Consider the following 19,095-nt stretch of genomic DNA (forward strand, 5'->3'; position numbering starts at 1 on the left):
TAAAATGTATATCAACTATCCAGGGTTTTATTTTTACCTCAGCCAATACACTTAAACGGACTTAAAAAGGTAAGTAAAAGCTAGGCCCCACTTATTTTATTTCGTTTCAGCTCTTCCAGTTTAACGAAATTGGACTTTAAGATGTATCAAAGGTAAGGCTGTGTTGCATATCTATATCTCATAAATACTAGATCAAAAGGCCGAAAATGGGGTAAAAGTTTCTCGGAATATACACTCCCGCGGAAATCAATAACACCTCATCAATCGCTGCAGTTATTGAATTTGTGTAAGCTTTTATGGATTCAGGGGAATTTGATTTTTGTTCTGAAAAGGAAATCGAGAACGTAAAGTTATAATTTTATTGATAATGTAGTAATGTTCAAGTGATTTATGGACCACTTTTACAACAATATACTTACATTAATGTAAATTTCTAACATATTACGTACTTGATTTGCATAATAGTACTTATAACGTTTTTTTTCCAGTTATTGTTGTGCCTATTATGGAACTGATCAATCTAATATTATTTTTAATAAATTGTGTATTTTTTATTTTTGCATAGATTAAATTCTAGCAACATTTTACTTTATGGTCTTTCTTGCCTTATGTGAATTTAAATCTATTATTTACTAGAGACCTTTTGCTTATTAAAATTATTTAATCATTCGTCGAACTGAAACTGTAAGAAAAATTATAATTCTGCGTTACCATAACAGAAGAAGATTTCAATTTCATGTGAAAATAATTGTGAAATAAATTTCTTGTGAAAGCAAAATTAGAAGAAGTAAATACTAATGAGCCATACTTTCGAAATTTCTGCATTAATTGCTACAATTACGAGTGGTAGCCTTAAAGAAATATATATACAGTATATAACGATGTTACGAAAAATGTAAAAAAACTACTAAAATCTCAAAAATTCATTAAAAATGCAAGAAATTAGTAAAAACGTACGATTTCCGTACGATCATTTTCCATACGATGAAAATCCGTACGATCAAAATCCATACGATCATTTTCCATACGATTAAAATCCATACGATCATTTTCCATACGATCAAAATCCATACGATTAAAATCCATACGATCAAAATCCATATGATCATTTTCCATACGATCAAAATCCATACGATCATTTTCCATACGATTAAAATCCATACGATCATTTTCCATACCATCAAAATCCATACGATCATTTTCCATACGATCAAAATCCATACGATCAATATACATACGATCAAAATCCATACGATTAAAATCCATACGATCATTTTCCATACGATCAAAATCCATACGATCATTTTCCATGCAATCAAAATCCATACGATCAATATCCATACGGTCAAAATCCATACGATTAAAATCCATGCAAGCAAAATCCATACAATCATTTTCCATACGATCTTTTCCGTACGATCAATTTCCATACAATTAATGTCTATAGGATTAAATTCACTTTAATAACTTATGGATTTTTATACTAATTTCCTGAAAAATCATTAAATAATTCTAATTCTTCCTGGATTTCTGACCTTTACTGAAATATCTACGAAAGCTGACATTTAACAAACGTTGAAAACCTTCTGCAAGATGCTTTTATCAGCTCCAACGCCCGTTTAAAAAAACAAGAAATGTAATAGTCTATTTAACTACCAGGTAAAAAAGATATTTCTCTGACCAAATTTACCATTGAGGACACCCTGTAGATTCTGTGATATCTTGAGTATTAAACTCCATAAAGTATTGGTAATAAATTACAAACGTTTTCAGTTATTTATTAAACGGATTTAAAAATCCAGAAGCCCCCAAATTTACGCCGGCAAATCCTTGCTGCGTGACAAAGAACCGTTTATCACGTTCGAACAAAAAAAAATTAATAATTTTGGCTGTCGATTCATCCATTGAGAACAGTATACTTGAGGAAATGAATAATGAGTTAAGCAATAGGGTGGCGTAATATAATCATCCAATTTGGATTGTCTGTTCTTGGCAATACAATAATGATCTGGATCCCAATCCAATGCCTCCGGGGTACAATAGGGGTTAATCTCGCACAACAATGGAACTATTTTTGCCGAAGACTAAACATAATTTTTTATTTATTTATTTGTTTATGAGACGCAATCCAACTGTATGATTTGTATTAGTCGTTTATCGCTAATTATCGCTGCAAAGAGGGAAAAAAATTAAGACTATAATGCGCCTCGTTAATTTTAATAATCTGTTCATTATTTTTAAGACCAATCGAATTACTGAAGGCAAATATTTAATTAATATTAGATCCGTTGTTTCGTACGCTTGTAATAATAAAGCGGGAAATGAAGCATTTTTATTATGAAATTACGTTGGAAAATTGCTACGCTTGTGCCTTTCAACGTTCGTCTGTCTGTTCTCCCGTGTGAAAACTTTAAATGACATATTGTTTTAGATTTATCAAACCGTGTAGTGTACGACAGGAAAATAATAGCAAACAATTATTTATTGACAACTGGTGTGAGTTGGAACATATTTTTAAGGCAAACCTATTTTATAGTAAAGTAGTTAATCAAATAAATATATCTACGATTATGTAAACTTCTTTTCAAAATATATTCCATTCATTTGTTCAGATATTCCATACTTTTTTCTAGACCAAATTGATTTTTTATTGAAAAATTCTAAAAGATAAAATAATAAATGACCATACTTCTTTCAACTTTGGAACATGAGTTTGTTAACAAATATTCTTAGCAAATATGACAATAATAATCTACTTTATTGTTCCTGGTGATCCATTTTAATGTACAAACCTTCCCTTTGTTGTCACATCCATTCCCCAAGGGCCCATTTTCCAGCAGAAACATTAGATAACACTAATTGAATTAATTGTAATAATTGCCCTTTCAGTTCTTTTAAATGGGTCATTTATTTAAAACAATTCCGAAACAATGTCATCTAATTAAACCGAACCCGAAATAATTTACATTTAAATGTGACGAACGTATTCGCAATATTTCACTGACCGACAATAAATTATAACGAAGTTTGTTCGATTTGATTTCATTCATTAAAAATTTAAACTAAATTTCACAATTTACATTTATTAAAAATGATTTTAATATTTAAAGCCCTACTAATTATTTAAATCAATGGAATCAATATTGACGCTATTAATTAATAATATTCGCAACTGAATACAATTTGGGGATCACGTTTATTAAACGTCATGGGTTTTATGTTTATAATTACCTTTCATTTACACAAACAGTTGTATTACAATTAATCCCATTGAACTTTATATGGCTATATGATAAATTGAACTAATGACAAACCAAACAAAATCAAAACCAAAATCCCACATAACTACCACGAATTTTCCCGGTAGGTAATAAACCATAAAAATTTCATTGCATGGATAATTAAATCGCAGTATAATATTTTCGAACACGTGCATAATGATATTGCATGCAGTTATTTCTCTTTTACCTCCAATTCAACAAGAATTTATTATTTTATTTGCAATTTTAATTATATTAAATTTATTCACTAGACTGATTAAAACAAGGAATTTTTTCAGTTTTCATATGCATACTATAACTTAACTAATTTTTAAAGGTAAACCCAAACATTTTATTGTTCAGAAAAAGAATTACGTATTAGAAACATTAATTCAAGTAGTCTCTATTCTACAGACTTCTTTCAGAAGATCAGGTCTTTTATAAGCTCGTTACTTCTTGCTGACTGAAATATTGAGGAATTGTTAAATTTGATTTAAAGTCCCTATTGTTTTCTTCATTGGATATTGATGTCTCTGTATATCTTCCAGCAGCCCGACAAGACTGCTCAAAGATGCAACGAGAACTGCAACTTCAGAAGGTAGAAGATATTTCTTAAAAAGTAAATTCTTTTTGTTTAATCTGAATGTAAGAAATTGGACAGACCCCTTTGAGAAATTCAGGTCTTTTATAAGCTTGTTCAGTTTTTGCTGATTTAAATATTGAAGAATGGTTAAATCTGCTTCAAAGTCACTATTGTTTTCTTCATCGGAGATTAATGTTTCTATACATCTTCCAACTGCCCAGTAAGACTGCTCAAAGATGGAACAAGTATTTCCTCATAAAATATAAGGTCTTATTACTGAATTTAGATTAAGTTGTGTCCATTTATATCTATACTTATCTATTAAAAAGTTGATTCTCTTCGTTTAACCTGAATGCAAGTAAGTCGACAGATCCCTTTGAGAGATTCAGGTCTTTTATAAGCTTGTTCAGTTCTTGCTGATTTAAATATTGAGAAATGTTTAAATACGCTTCAAAGTCACTATTGTTTTCTTCTTCGGAGATTGATTTTCTGTACATCTTCCAACTGCCCAGTAAGACTGCTCAAAGATGGAACAAGTATTTCTTCACAAAGTAGAAGGTCTTACTACTGAATTTAGATTAGGTTGTGTCCATTTATATCTATTCTTATCTATTAAAAAGTTGATTATCTTCGTTTAACCTGAATAGTAAGTAAGTCGACAGATCCCTTTGAGTGATTCAGGTCGTTTATAAGCTCGTACAATTCTTGCTGATTGAAATGTTGAGGAATGGTTAAATCTGCTTCAAAGTCACTATTGTTTTCTTCATCAGAGATTGACGTTTCTGTACATCTTCCAACTGCCCAGTAAGACTACTCAAAGATGGAACAAGCATTTCTTCAGAAAATAAAAGGTCTTATTACTAAATCTAGATTAGGATGTGTCCATTTATATCTATACTTATCTATTAATAAAGAAAATTCTTCTAGTTTAAAACGTTGAGGAATTGTCCAAAGTCACTATTCGTTTCTTCATCGGAAATTGATGTTTCTTTATCTTCCAAAAGCCCAGCAACAATGCTAACGGTGAAACAGATATTTCTAAACAGAAGATATTATTGCTGAACTTGTCATGGTTTAGTTTAATATTAAACACCACCAAAAATCTGTATAAAATGAAAGCACAACTTCACTCACTAAAGCTCAATAACATAGTAACTCGAGAAGGCAGAATTGGACAGAAGGTGATATAGGCCTAGGGGGAGTAAACAGACGTAAGAGGGTCAATCGAATGAAGGGCAATTTATATTATGACCTCCAAAAGATTATTTATTTACTTTTGCTGATTTTCAATTCAACAATGATTTATTTTGTTGTATGGAATTTCAATTCAATTATTGTAAGAAAATTATTTAAGGTTTCTCTCCTGCCACAATTTTGATTAAATTGTTTGAACAGCAGCGTCAGCAACATAAATGTTTAATTAATAAACAGCAGTAATTACACTGTAATTTTTGATATAAATTTATAATTTCATCTCCAATAATTAATATTATCTAGTGGTTATAATGGTTTGGATTTAATATCGATCGTGCGTCATGGTTTTATATTTATTGTAACCTTTCACGTGCACACAATGATATAACTATTAGTTTATTGAAAATTGCCTTGTTCTAAATTGGAGTAATGCCAATCAATCAGGAACAATGCACAAACTGTTCTCACTGAAAAGCGATAAATTTGCCTCGTAATAAAATGGGTATGAAATTTTCAGCACATAGGAAATGTAAACATGTGCATAATTTTATTGGATGCTTATGTGCGTGCAAAATGATTTGCGAATGTTGCGTAAATCAAAGCGTATTTAATTCCATAATAACAGATGTTCGATAACTGGCTTTAATTATATTAATTATGGTTCGTTGCTAAAATGTTGGTAAAACTAAATGGCATGTAATTAATATTATACTGTGTTAATGTGTCTTAAACATGCAATTTAATTTTTTTATTTTTTATTTACATGAAAACAAGTCATTGTGGAATTGGGAATTTATTCCTTTATTTAACTGGGAGCTTAATAATAAATTATCTTATTATATTTTGAAACGAAGTAGGGTCTATTATACATTATTAAATTACATGATATAATTGGATATATAATAAACCTACGCATTCGCCATATTTTGAAATTAGTCATATATACACCTGTGTACAAAATTGTGGCTAACTTTTATAAATATGGTGGATGCGCCGGTATATTACTAAAATATTTTTAATTTACCCCTGTCTTCACAACTTCAAATTTTGGTTGATTTTCAGCATGAAGTAAAGGTTGGATTGATCATCTCATTAAATCAATGTCAAGGTAAGTCAGTATTTTTAATTATTTACTCTTTTCTATTATACCAAAATGTTATTAAATATATTGTAGGCCTTGAAATAAAAAAGAAAATAATTAATTAAGTTTATTTATACAAATTTATTGAATATTGATTGAAACACAGTAAATGTAAATCCTATTTTGCGATGGTATTTTGAATAATCCAGGGAAGATAATTATTCACTTTGGTGTAAACTCCAGGGTTGCCTTTTATACCGCATCCAATTCCCCACGAAACTATTCCAATGGCCACCCACCGACCGTTCTCCAGTTGATACATTAATGGCCCACCTGAATCGCCCTAAAAAAATCATATCCAGTTCAATTTACTATCGAATTTTTTTTGTACAACGTCAATCAAAGGCTTATTTAATTTTCGAGCTACCTGGGCGCATAATTAATTGCCTGCGATGTCGTTTAAAATTGCAGTTGCTAAAATTTAACACCGGCAAATTTCAAACAAACCGCTGTCTTAATTACACACTTTGTTAAAAAAAGGTTAAAAAAGGGTTAAAAAATATTAAAGTTACGACGCGCTGAAAGTTTTTAACGACTTTTTCACCCCGTAGTTCATTCATTAACATCCCGATTTGCCGACTTAATATACATGGGGTTCGGTGTTAAATTAATAAAGCGATTTGCATCGGCAACTGAAAGCATCAGACGACAGTTTTAATTAGATTATTAATTCGAACGAAGTGACTGAACAATTGTTTAGGGCAATTTTCCGTCGCACAACACCTTCTAAAGAGACGAAAATCTGGAAGTGGAAATGTAGGTTTACAGGAAACATGTTTAGTTGATGTGCACAATTTATTTTACCGGAATGGTGGTGAAATGGGAAGGAAATTAGTTTTATGGATGTTGCAGGATGGAAGGGATTGCCTCCTATTGTAAGGATTTTCAAGGATCAATTCCCAGGACGGATGTAAAAACGTTCTGTAAAGTTACAAGTATTTAAGAAGAATATTCAAATGCTCTACGTTCGAAATAAATAATTTGAAAACTTTATCCCGTAAAAGTGCCCAAGTTTAGGCTAATTTAAATGATCTAATTATCTTGTACGGGGTGTCTCAAATTTACTTTCTTTGGGGGTTGGAGGTCAGATGAAGAAAAACTGGTCAATTCTTTATTCTAAAAACATTTGCCATGTTTATCCAGTGCCAAGGGAAGAAGTCGAAGCAAAGCCATGTTAACCACTCGATGAGCTGTCTAACACCCTTAACCAACCTTGATTGATTGATGACATTCAGGAATATTTACAGCTGGTTCACCAGATTACCTAAACTACCAGACGATGGTACAACATCCTGAGAAAACCACAGTGACATCGGAGAAGATTTAATTCAGTCCCCCCACCTAGTCCACAAATACTTGTGGCAACTAAAATTTGAGCCACCCCGAACAGCATTTGAACAAAAGAGAAAGAGAGAGAGGAAATTTTAACAATTAATTACATAAAATAGGTTTAAACAGTTCCAGATTCGGGCCTTAATGAAAGGCAGAACATGTGGGAACGGGAAGGCAAATATAATTTGTGGTTTTCCACCCACATTCGGATCCCTCGATTAGAAAATAAACCAAACTTACCAAACAAGAGTCCTTGCCACCCTCATAGGCGGCAGCGCACAAGTTATCGTCGGTTATGGTCTGTATAAACGCATCGACACATTTCTGGTGGGGCCAAACCGGCACGGCGACTTGGAGCAGAACATGGCTCAATGGTCCAGAATAATATAATTGGCCCCATCCAGCAACCACGGCGTATACGTCCTCGAAATCTTTGCGACGCGGCGGAAGACAAATTGGCCAGATGTAGGAATTAAACGTGGTCGGCTTCTCCAATCGCAGGATCGCTATGTCGTTTGCGTATGTCGCCTCGACGAATTCCTGATGTTGGATTATTTCGGCCACCGGGAAATCCATGGAACGCGTCTCGTTGTTCTTCTTGAAGTCGTATTCGCCCAGACGTACATGGATGTCTTGCGCCTTTAAACTGGAAATGTTTATGGATTTATGAAATTTACGCTCGTCATAAACGTCCTACATTAACACTGGCAAAATTGGGATTGTCTTTAGGTCACCAATCTGATAAATCCTAAATTTAATTATCCAAATATATCGTGAATTAATTAAACAATAAGTAATTCATGAATTTGTTCTAATTTTATCAATTCATTAATTTGCCAATTTGCTTATTTAACAACTCTTAATTAACTGGTGTTTTAATTCATCAATTTGCAATTTATTAATCAATAACATCAAGAATTTTTTTTAAATAATAATTTTTTAAATAAATTTCATCTTTTTTCAATTTGTCATTTGTCAATTCTATAATTCATCATTAATTAATTAATAAATCTTTTAATTTGCTAATTTTCAAACAGTTTAATTCACAGTTCATCAATTTAATAATTTACCATACAATTAATCAATAAGTCTTTTAATTTTTTTAATTCACATTGATGGTCCAATTCGCAAATAATTTGTAAATTGATTAATTATTTATAGAAATTCATCAATTTTGTAATCAATATGTTCTTTAATTTATTAATTAATTCCTTAATCAATTTAATTCAACACAATTCATTCCAAATTTACCAATTCACAATTCATCAATTTGTTATTTATTAATTAATTAATTATAATTATTATTCATCAATTCATTAATTAATTTGTTCATTTAGAAAATAATCAATTTTCAATTTTATTAGTTCGTTAATTAATTCCCGAATATGAATTATTTAATTATTAAATTAGATAATTTATAAATTAATCTTTTTAATTCGTCCATTAATAAATTCAGTAATGTATCAATTTGATAATTATTAAATTAGTTTATTTATAAATTTGTTAATTATTTATATAAATTCATCAATTTTGTAATTAATATGTTTTTTAATGTTTTAATTAATTCTTTAATCAATTTAATTCATTACAATTAATTAATCATCAATTTTAATCATTCGTTGGTTCGTTTGTTCATTTCTTCATTGCACAAAAATTTGATAAATAATTAATTTTCAAAATTATTTTTTCGTTAATTTGTCAATGGAATTCTACATTTTAATCAATTACCAATTCATTAAATTAATTTCTTAATTTATCATTTCATTAATTTGATAAATCATACATTCCATTAGATTTCAATTCGTAATTCATCAATTCAATTTAAATTTTTGTTGAATTTGTTAATTCTTGAATTCATGTATTTTTTATCAATTTCATCTCCTAACTATAATTTGATTAGTCATTATTTCCACCAAACTTCAACTTTTATTTTTTTATTTTGATTATTCATATTCAATTCATCATATATTTTTTTCTTTAATTCGTCAATTTGTTATCTTATTAATTTTTTAAGATATTAATTCATCAGTTTGTAAATTTTTAATCCACCAATTTAACAACTTTTCAATTAATAATTCTGTCAAAAATGTTTGTTAATTTATTTATCCCTGAATTCATCATTTCATCAATTGATATATTTCACAACTCATCAATTCGATTAATTATCAATTTTCAAATGTTAATTTTTAGTATGAATTTATTAATTCATGAATTCTCTAATTCAGTAGTTATCAGTTAAAATTTCATTAATTTATTAACTTTAATTATGTATTAATTCATTAATTTAATAATTTATCCATTCTATCAAATTTCAGGTTATTCTATTAATTCATAATGTGAACCATAATTTGTTAATTATTTTACTAATTCAAAATTCAAAGTTTCAATTCATAATTCATCAATTAATTTAAAATATTCATGAATTAATTCATTTCATAATTCATTCAATTCTGTAAATTTAATTTAATTTTATTAAATTAGGTTATGAATTTGTTAATTTATTAATTTATTAATTAATTATTTAATAATCCATTCAGTTTGATTTCAATTTGTATTTTTTTTAGTTCTCTATTTTATTTTTCAATTTTTAATTCACCAATTAGGTAAAAAATTGTTTATTTATTAATTTGTTTATCTATCAAATTGTTAATTAAATTTATTAGTTTTTTAAAAACAATAAAAAATAATATATTTATAAATTCAATAATCAATCAATTCAGCAATACGCTTATTCGCTTATTCATAAATTCATCAATTAATATTCACTTAAATCATTAATTCTTTATTCTGTTTATGAGGTAACATTTCATTTTTTAATCCATCAATTATTGACGAATTTGCTAATTCATTAATTGGTTAATTTAACATTTAACAAGTATTTGTCAAGTGATTGTTGTTATTTACAAATAACTAATTACTAACTTTTTATCTTAGCAAATTTCATCAATTAGATAATTTATTAATTCATTAATGAGATTTTTTATTTAAACGATAATTATTTCAATTGTAAAACATCAATGATTACCATTAAATGTTAGAGAAAATTAATATTTTCTTATTATATTGTTGTTAAACAATCATTTTACAATGCTTTAAACACAAATCACAATTTTCTCCTATAACAAAAAAGAGAACGTCGAAAGTATTTACAGAAAAAAAAAACATTACTAATTGAAGACAAGATTGAGAAAGGCATAACCCGTCATGTGAATATGCTGCCAGCCACATAGCTTTTGAACTGTTTTTCACCCATGACTGGATAATTTTCCACAAACGACATTCAATGAAATACGCCAGAAACTCATCATATGATTATTTTTATCTGTTCCAAAGCTTCCAACTTGCGTCAATCGATTATTTTCAATTTACGTTACATTTTATTGTCGTTCAATTTACTTTAAGACCTTCAGTTAAACGATTCGTTCATTTAGCATTAATGTCAATGTTTTTAAATTCCGTTAGTTAATTGAGGAGAGCAAACACTAATATAAAATTTGTATTACTTATTTGTGCAATGCGCTGCAGTCAATATGTGGGAATCTGTGATGACGGCTCCGCCACAGAATTGTTGTTCGATGCCCTCGGACATTTGTTTAGGCCTGTACAAAGCGGCCATCCACGGCCACTCTTGGATCGAAGACGTTTTTGTCTCGGTCACGGATTTGCCTTCGATCGGGATGCCGCATCCTGTAAAACACCAAAAAAACTCCTTCTAATAGTCCAAAACTAATCGGAATTGGAACCTTGAATAAGTTCTCGCTGTTTTGAAGACTCGAAGCAAATTGGCGCCCAAAGTGTAATTTTTATTTGATAACTTACTCGAATATCTTGATAAATCGAACTAAATATTTGGCACAACCTTCGAGATTTTTCCTTTCCGACAATACCTGTTTTATGCCCGAACGGCATTCCCCGTCGGCAACAATTATAAGACCAATTATCGATTTATTAGAATAACGCCGGAAACTCCTACAATTTACTCCTACACTATTTCTCATATGTAGAGCAACAAATTAAAAACATAAACATTTTATTAAAAGAACGATTCTTTTTAATTTAAATTAATTTTATAATTATGAAGCGTCTAAACGTTCCGTACTTCCCTTTATATACAGATATCTTTATTTACGTAGTTTTTATATAACTTACAGTTGATTTTATAATTTATTTCTGTGTCCGACATTGTTCCTTAAAGCTAAAAATTATCGATACAAATTAAACAACAAATTGTAAAAAAGTTCCGGAATGGTAAAAAGCAAAGTAAAATTGCTGTCGATTTAAATTTAAACAAAACGATCATTTCAAGGACGTTTTCCAGTTTTTACAGGATGAATATACCGGAAGGAGTACCCAAAAGTGATAGAAAACTCATAACTAATGCTGTGGACTGCACTGTATGTCGAGAGTACCATAAAACAAAGACTAAAAGAAGCTGGTCTTTATGGTAAAAAATCAGCAAAGAAGCCCTTCATTTCTACAAAAAAATAGAGCAGCAAAGCTACTGTTTGCAAGAGAACATGGGAACTGGACAGATGGGCAATGGAAAACAATTTTGTTTTCGGATGAAAGTCCAATTATTCAAATCTGATGGCGTTTCATGGGTGAGAAGACCAATTACTGAAAGGTACCAAGTGCATCAGACCTAATGTGAAGCATGGTGGAAGAGGCATTATAGTTTGGGGATGTTTCTCTGGTTTGGCATGAACCTGCTGGTTAAGATAGACGGAACGATAACGATCCGAAACACACGTCTAAGTTAGTTCTCAAGGAGTACGTGTAATGTCTTGGCCATCAAAAAGTCCCGACCTCAATCCAGTTGAAAATCTTTGAGATGAAATTGATCCGAAAATGCAAAAAGACTGTCAAATATGAATAAACTCTACGAAGAAGTTCAAAGTCAGTGGAAATAAATATTGGAACTAAATAAAGGAAGGCTAAATGTACGTAAGGTTGTTTTATTTTATAGTTGCTCTACTTTTGTCCCTTGAATTTGCTCTACATATGAGTAATAGTGTATGTCTTTTATTTAATAATTCGACTTTTTTGTGGAAAATCGTGGATCAACCGTATTTAAATAAAGCTTTTATTTCGTAAAAGAAACAGCGAGAACTTATTCAAGGTCCTAATACCAACATAAATCAGGTTTGTTGATAATCAAATTAGTTACTATTAGTGAAAATCACATCGACAAATCAATAATTGTTTTCCCACCTGTTATATTATCATCTTTCTCGTAATCATTACCACCTGCGGGCAAATTCATAATCAATTGCGCTCCGGTATATCCGCTGACTGCAATATCATCCGGACAGCAAACTCCGACATGTCTGCAACACAATTTTGAATAAATCAAAACACGAAAACTTTCCAACGCACCAACTATCGAATTGATTTAATCAAAACAAATAAACCGGGACCGGTGGAATACTAAATCGTGTACGTAATCGAAATCAATTTTAGAAACATCAAACGGCGAATCGTGCGCCCTTTGACCCCACGACCGGCCGTCAGGCAATTAATTTAAAAAGCCCAATTTATCGTGGCCTGGATACATTATACGCTAAATATTGATAATAATAAGGCAAATTAAATAAACCACATCGTGTAAACACAATACAACCGAATAATCATTCTATTAAAATTACGGTCGACCTTAATTTTATCAACAGTTTAATAATGTGGCATTGAGCGGCGGCTCAAGATTGAACCAGTTCCCTAATTTGTGCCGCTGAACGAAAAATTGTAATCTTCCTTGCACGTCACTTTGTAATGGTGTTTCGTAACGGAGATGCGTGATATATCTGCATTAGATGTATTTCCCTATAAAGTTATCGGTTTGGGTTGCTCATCAAAAGCATTCCACTCTGTAGACAGATCATATTTGTTTAACCTTTTGGTGAAAAAATATCACATACTTGACAGATTGCATGTAGCATAGTGAATCAAAGATCAAATATTATCTTTCAGAAAGCATATGGTCAAAAGGAAAATGTAAATAAATGCTAAAAACATGCGAAACAGTCAGTCGGACGTAGTATACGTTTCCAATGTTCGGGGACATAGTAGCAAATAAATATTTCGAAATGCATATAAAGTCATATTTCTCTTGCAAATTCTCTAAATCCATATTTTACGACAACTCATTTTTTCAACATTTTTTATAATGGATAATAAATCAATATTAATGTTATTGTCATATTATAAAATAAAATTAAAATATTCTTAGTAATTTTCATTTAATATTGAAATAGATATTTTGTGTTTAAATTAAATATAAAACTTTTTTATAACCTCTATTAATTTTTGAAATATAATTTAAAGTTTTTCAGCTGGGATATTTTTCTTACTTTAAATAATTTTATAAATTAATTAACAACAAAATAATTTTTACCTTTGATTTTTTTATTTAAATTTAAAGGACTACTCAAAATTTTCAATGGAAAGCTCATTTAAATTGTCAGTTTCTGTCACAATTTGTACCAATATAACATTTATAAAATTTTTTAAAGAGTGATAAGATAATTATTATATTTGAATATAGTTTATAAATTGAAGGATAATATTTTTTATAAATAGCTAAAAAAATATTGAATCTTTCTTTCTATTTTTTGGTTTATATCTTTTACATCTGCTGAAACTTTTCGATGTAAATCATATTTTAAAAGTTAGTTTAACATTTTTATAATTTTTTTCTAGAGTCGATTATAAAAAGAATAAAAATTAAATTTTCTGACAAATCTGAAGATAATTTTAAAATTTGAATATTGTCTTTAAAGAGTGAATTATAAATAGAATAGAAATTAAATTTTTTGACAAATCTGAAGATAATTTTAAAATTTGAATATTGTCTTTAAATTGCAGAATAGTTTAAATAAATATTAAATTTTACTTTCTACCTTTTGGTTTATGTCATTTAGAACTGCTGAAACTTTTCGATGTAAATGATATTTTAAAAGCCAGTTTCTGTTATAATTTGCACCATTTTTTTTCTGGTGTGAATTATAAATAGAATAGAAATTAAATCTTCTGAGAAATCTGAAGAAGAATTTATTCAAAGATATTTTTCGTTTAATACTTTTTTATAAATAGCTTAAAAAAATATTAAATTTTACTTTCTACTTTTTGGTTTATATCTTTTTAAACTGCGGAAATTTTTCGATGTAAATCATATTTTAAAGATTATTTTCTATCACAATTTACATCAATATTTATGACATTTATCTAATTTGTTTATATAGTGAATTTATAAATAGAATAGAAATTAAATCTTCTAAGAAGTCCAAAGATAATTTTAAAATTTGAATATAGTCTTTGAATTGAAGAATATTATATTTTTATTCGTTTAATACTTTTTTATAAATAGCTTAAAAAAATATTAAATTTTACTTTCTACTTTTTGGTTTATATCTTTTAAAACTGCTGAAATTTTTCGATGTAAATCATATTTTAAAGATCCTTTCAAAAATATAATAAATTTTACTATCTACTATTTGATTTATGTCTTTTAGAAGTTTTGAAATTTGTCAATGTAAATCCTATTTTAAAAATCTTTTTCCGTCACAATTTTTATTTTAAAATTTGAATATTGTCTCTAAATTGAATATTTTCTTATCCAAGAATATTTTTTCGTTTTTTTATAAATTGTATGTGTAAAATATATTTTTTATTTTTTAATTTATGTATTTTGGAATTGCTGAAAATTTTTAATGTATGTCATATTTCAAAAGTCTCTTTCTGTTCCAATGTTTTTGATTTTTTTCTAAATTACTTAAAATATATTAATTTTTTCTCTTAGTTTTTTAATTAATATCTTCAAAACTGTTGAAAATTTACAAAAAAAAATACAAAAGAAACAAAAAACATTTCAAAATTTAGTTTCTCTCACAATTTACAGAAATATTTATGATGTTTTTTCATAATTGTTCCCTCTTATTGTAAATAAATTTATTTTTAGTGTATTTTTTATTCGATGTTCAATTTTTATAAATAAATATGACACATGTTTTTGATTTATTTAATTATTAAACATATCAGTACAAAATCGTTTCCAAAAATCTTCCACAATGAATAATTTAACAGTTTAAGTGCCGCTTTATTGTCGTGACAAGACAATATTGAATAGTAGATGTTATAAATGCTGTAACTAAATGACACATACGCATTTAGAATGCTGTAATCTATTTGTATAAAGTTGGAGAGACTGATGTTAGGACTATATTTACAACACCAAACTTTGTTTTCCGCTATTTGCTTATCTGTTCATTTCAACTTGCCAGGATTAAAGTTTTATTAATAATTCTTGTCCTGGGAGTGGGAACAAGATAAACATAATAATGGCTTTCAGAAGCTCGAAATATTGTCTCAAACGTACAAAATTTAATTCATTCGACGGCCTAAAAAATCTCGTCGGATTCGTAAACATAAAGAAAAAATAAAAAAAAAATAGCAGGGACGCACGTTTGACCTTAAACGAGTGAATATGGTGGGTAAACTCTTTAATTACATTTAAACAAACTGAAGTGGCGTCGTACCTTATGAATAGCAAATACTTACGTCTTTTCAATAATGCATAGATAATCTAAGGAATTCCCAGTAATCTTCAGGACGTCGATTTCACAAAAAGTCAAGTGCTTGCAATGGCCCTTGCTATCGCCAGGCGCAACACATTCTTGGTACAGTTTGTTCAGCTAAAATGAGATATCATTGTGGAACCATTATTTTTATCTGAACTGTTATTATGAGATGGGACAACAAAATACCTCTAACCACTTTAGCAACTATTGTTGAGGGACATATGTCTCATAAAATACTATAAGCAACTACTTTTTCGTTATAGTGTAATTCAACAGGACATATTTATGAAATGTACATAACAATTTAATATTATGTTTTTCATTTTAAAGGTTTAAATCAAAACACACATATTATATTATCTGTAGAGACATCTTGAAGGAAAAATTTTGCTTATTCTGTCATATTTGTTTATTTCTTCTAAACCTTTAAAATATATAAATTGTTTACTTACCCATAAACATACATAACAATTATTGTATTCATCCTTCTCTAAAACTAATTATCTTAAATGTATATTATATATAAATATTAACTGTGTAAATTATAATTAACACTTTTTGCTGTTCTTCAAGAATAAACTACCATAAAATATTGTAATCAATGGTCTTTATAACTACTTATACTTATAAATTATAAACTCTTAAAAATATAAACAATATATGTATAAATATGAATTGTGTATATTATAATTAAAATTATTTGCTTTTTTTCAAGAATAAACTACCATAAAATATTGTAATCAGTGGTCTTTATAACTACTTATTCTACAAATTATAAACTATTAAAAATATAATTTGTTAATATATGTTATGTATAAATATGAATTGTGTATAAATAAGAATAAATCACCATAAGAGAAGAAAACAACAATAAATTATCATAAAATATTGTAATCAATGGTCTTTATAACTTCTTATTCTACAAATTATAAACTCTTAAAAAATTAATATATTAATATATGTATAAATATAAATTATGTATATTATAATTAACGTTATTTGCTGTTCTTCAAAAATATTCTACAATAAAATATTATAATCAATAATCTTTATAACTAGTTGTTCTACAAATTATAAATTCTTAAAAATTTAATCTATTAATATATATATATATATATATATATATATATATATATATATATATATATATGTATAAATATAAATTATGTAAATTATAATTAATATTTGCTGTTCCTCAAGAATAAACTACCATAAAACATTGTAATTAATGGTTTTTATAACTACTTATTCTACAAATTATAAACTCTTAAAAATATAATTTGTTAATATATATAAATATGAATTGTGTATATTATAATTAACGTTATTTGCTGTTCTTCAAAAATAAACTACCAAAAAATATTGTAATCAATCTTTATAACTACATAATCTACAAATTATAAACTCTTAAAAATATAATTTGTTAATATATATTATCTATAAATATTAATTGTGTATAAATAAGAATAAATCACCAAAAGAGAAGAAAACAAGAATAAACTACAATAAAATATTGAAATCAATGGTCTTTATAACTACTTATTCTACTAATTATAAACTCTTAAAAATTTAATCTATTAATATATAACTATATTATTCTACAAATTATAATTTCATAAAAATTATAATTAACGTTATTTGGTATTTCTCATAAATAAACTACCACAAAATATTGCAATAAATGGTCTTTATAACTACATATTCTACAAATTAAAAACTCTTAAAAGTATAATCAGTTAATATATGTATAAATATAAATTGGATAAATTATAATTAATATTATTTCCTGTTCCTTAAGAATAAAGTACTATAAAATATTATAATCAGTGGTGATCATAACTAGTTATTTACAAGTTATAAACTCTTAAAAGTATAATCAGTTATATGAATAAATATAAATTGTATACATTATAATCAACATTATTTACTTCTCTTCAAGAACAAACTGTCAAGAAATATTGTACTCAATGACCTTTATAACTACTTTTTCTGTAAATTTTAAACTCTGAAATATATAATTTATTACATATATTGTAAAACTTTACGTTAATATATGTGAAAATATAATTTATAAATAACAAAATATAGTGTTCCATAAAAACAAATTGCAAAAAATATTATAATCAAGATTTTAACAATTTTTTATTCTACATATTCTGTACTTGTAAAATCTTCTGAATATTGTATTCTCGTCGTAATTAATGAAACTTAATAATCCATGGATGATGCAAATTGCTTTAATTATGTAAATTTTCCGGATTGTTTATTTTGTAAATTCTCCCAATTTTGCTGCGTGTAATTTAATAATTTGTACTTTGTGCAACGACAAATTAATTAAATAATATTAAAAACATTACCATGTAAAGCTTGTTATTTTATGTAACGACAAATTAATTAATTAACAATTGAAACGTTACCTTGTACAGCTTCTTTAGACCCAAATATCGTTTCCTTCTAACATAACCCTGGTTATCAAATCCATCTTCTAAAACGCAAACATTTTAATCCGGGCACACGATTTATTTACAGTTAACTCACGTTTCGCTTTTAAAGCTGACGAATTAACAGAAACGAAGCAAATAATCGCAAGAACTAACACAGCAACTTTCATTATTAATTCTTCGGTGCGCTCAGTGGACGATGATAAATTAAAAAAAAAGCAAAAAATAATAATAATATATTATGTTACACCGTAAGTCCGATTGTCATTTACATCCTGTTTGTCGAGTTTTATCAAATTCGGGGGCGGAAGCGTAATTATCTGTTCGGTAATGAAAGAATTTTTATTCGTTTCGTTTGCAGTGGCAACGGCTAATCGCCATAAAAAAAAAGAAGAACATTTCGAGCTTTTATGAAGTATTACACGTTCGTAAAAATTGAATTGGACAAAAGCGGGAAACAAAGTTGTTTAATTAAAATCACCGGCCCACGCGTCAATTTTTTACAATTCGTGTAATTTGTATCGGTTTTGAAAGTATGCACGGTAATTATGAAAAATAGGCGAGTGTCTTA

At 27.9% G+C, this 19,095-nt stretch overlaps 1 protein-coding gene across 1 annotated transcript; it reads right to left on the bottom strand.

Annotated features, from left to right (window-relative positions):
• Positions 1-6,232: 6,232 nt before the first annotated feature.
• On the bottom strand, positions 6,233-18,734 carry LOC109594885 (venom protease). Its single transcript, XM_020010141.2, has 7 exons — positions 18,622-18,734; positions 18,501-18,568; positions 16,064-16,197; positions 12,722-12,837; positions 11,014-11,197; positions 7,751-8,156; positions 6,233-6,461 (listed from the first exon to the last, which is right to left on the bottom strand). The coding sequence occupies exons 1-7, from the start codon at positions 18,692-18,694 to the stop codon at positions 6,297-6,299; spliced, it is 1,146 nt and encodes a 381-aa protein (XP_019865700.2). The 5' UTR covers positions 18,695-18,734; the 3' UTR covers positions 6,233-6,296.
• Between the last annotated feature and the right edge of the window lie 361 nt (positions 18,735-19,095).

This window comes from Aethina tumida, chromosome 1 (assembly GCF_024364675.1).
Source record: "Aethina tumida isolate Nest 87 chromosome 1, icAetTumi1.1, whole genome shotgun sequence".
Taxonomy (NCBI): domain Eukaryota; kingdom Metazoa; phylum Arthropoda; class Insecta; order Coleoptera; family Nitidulidae; genus Aethina; species Aethina tumida.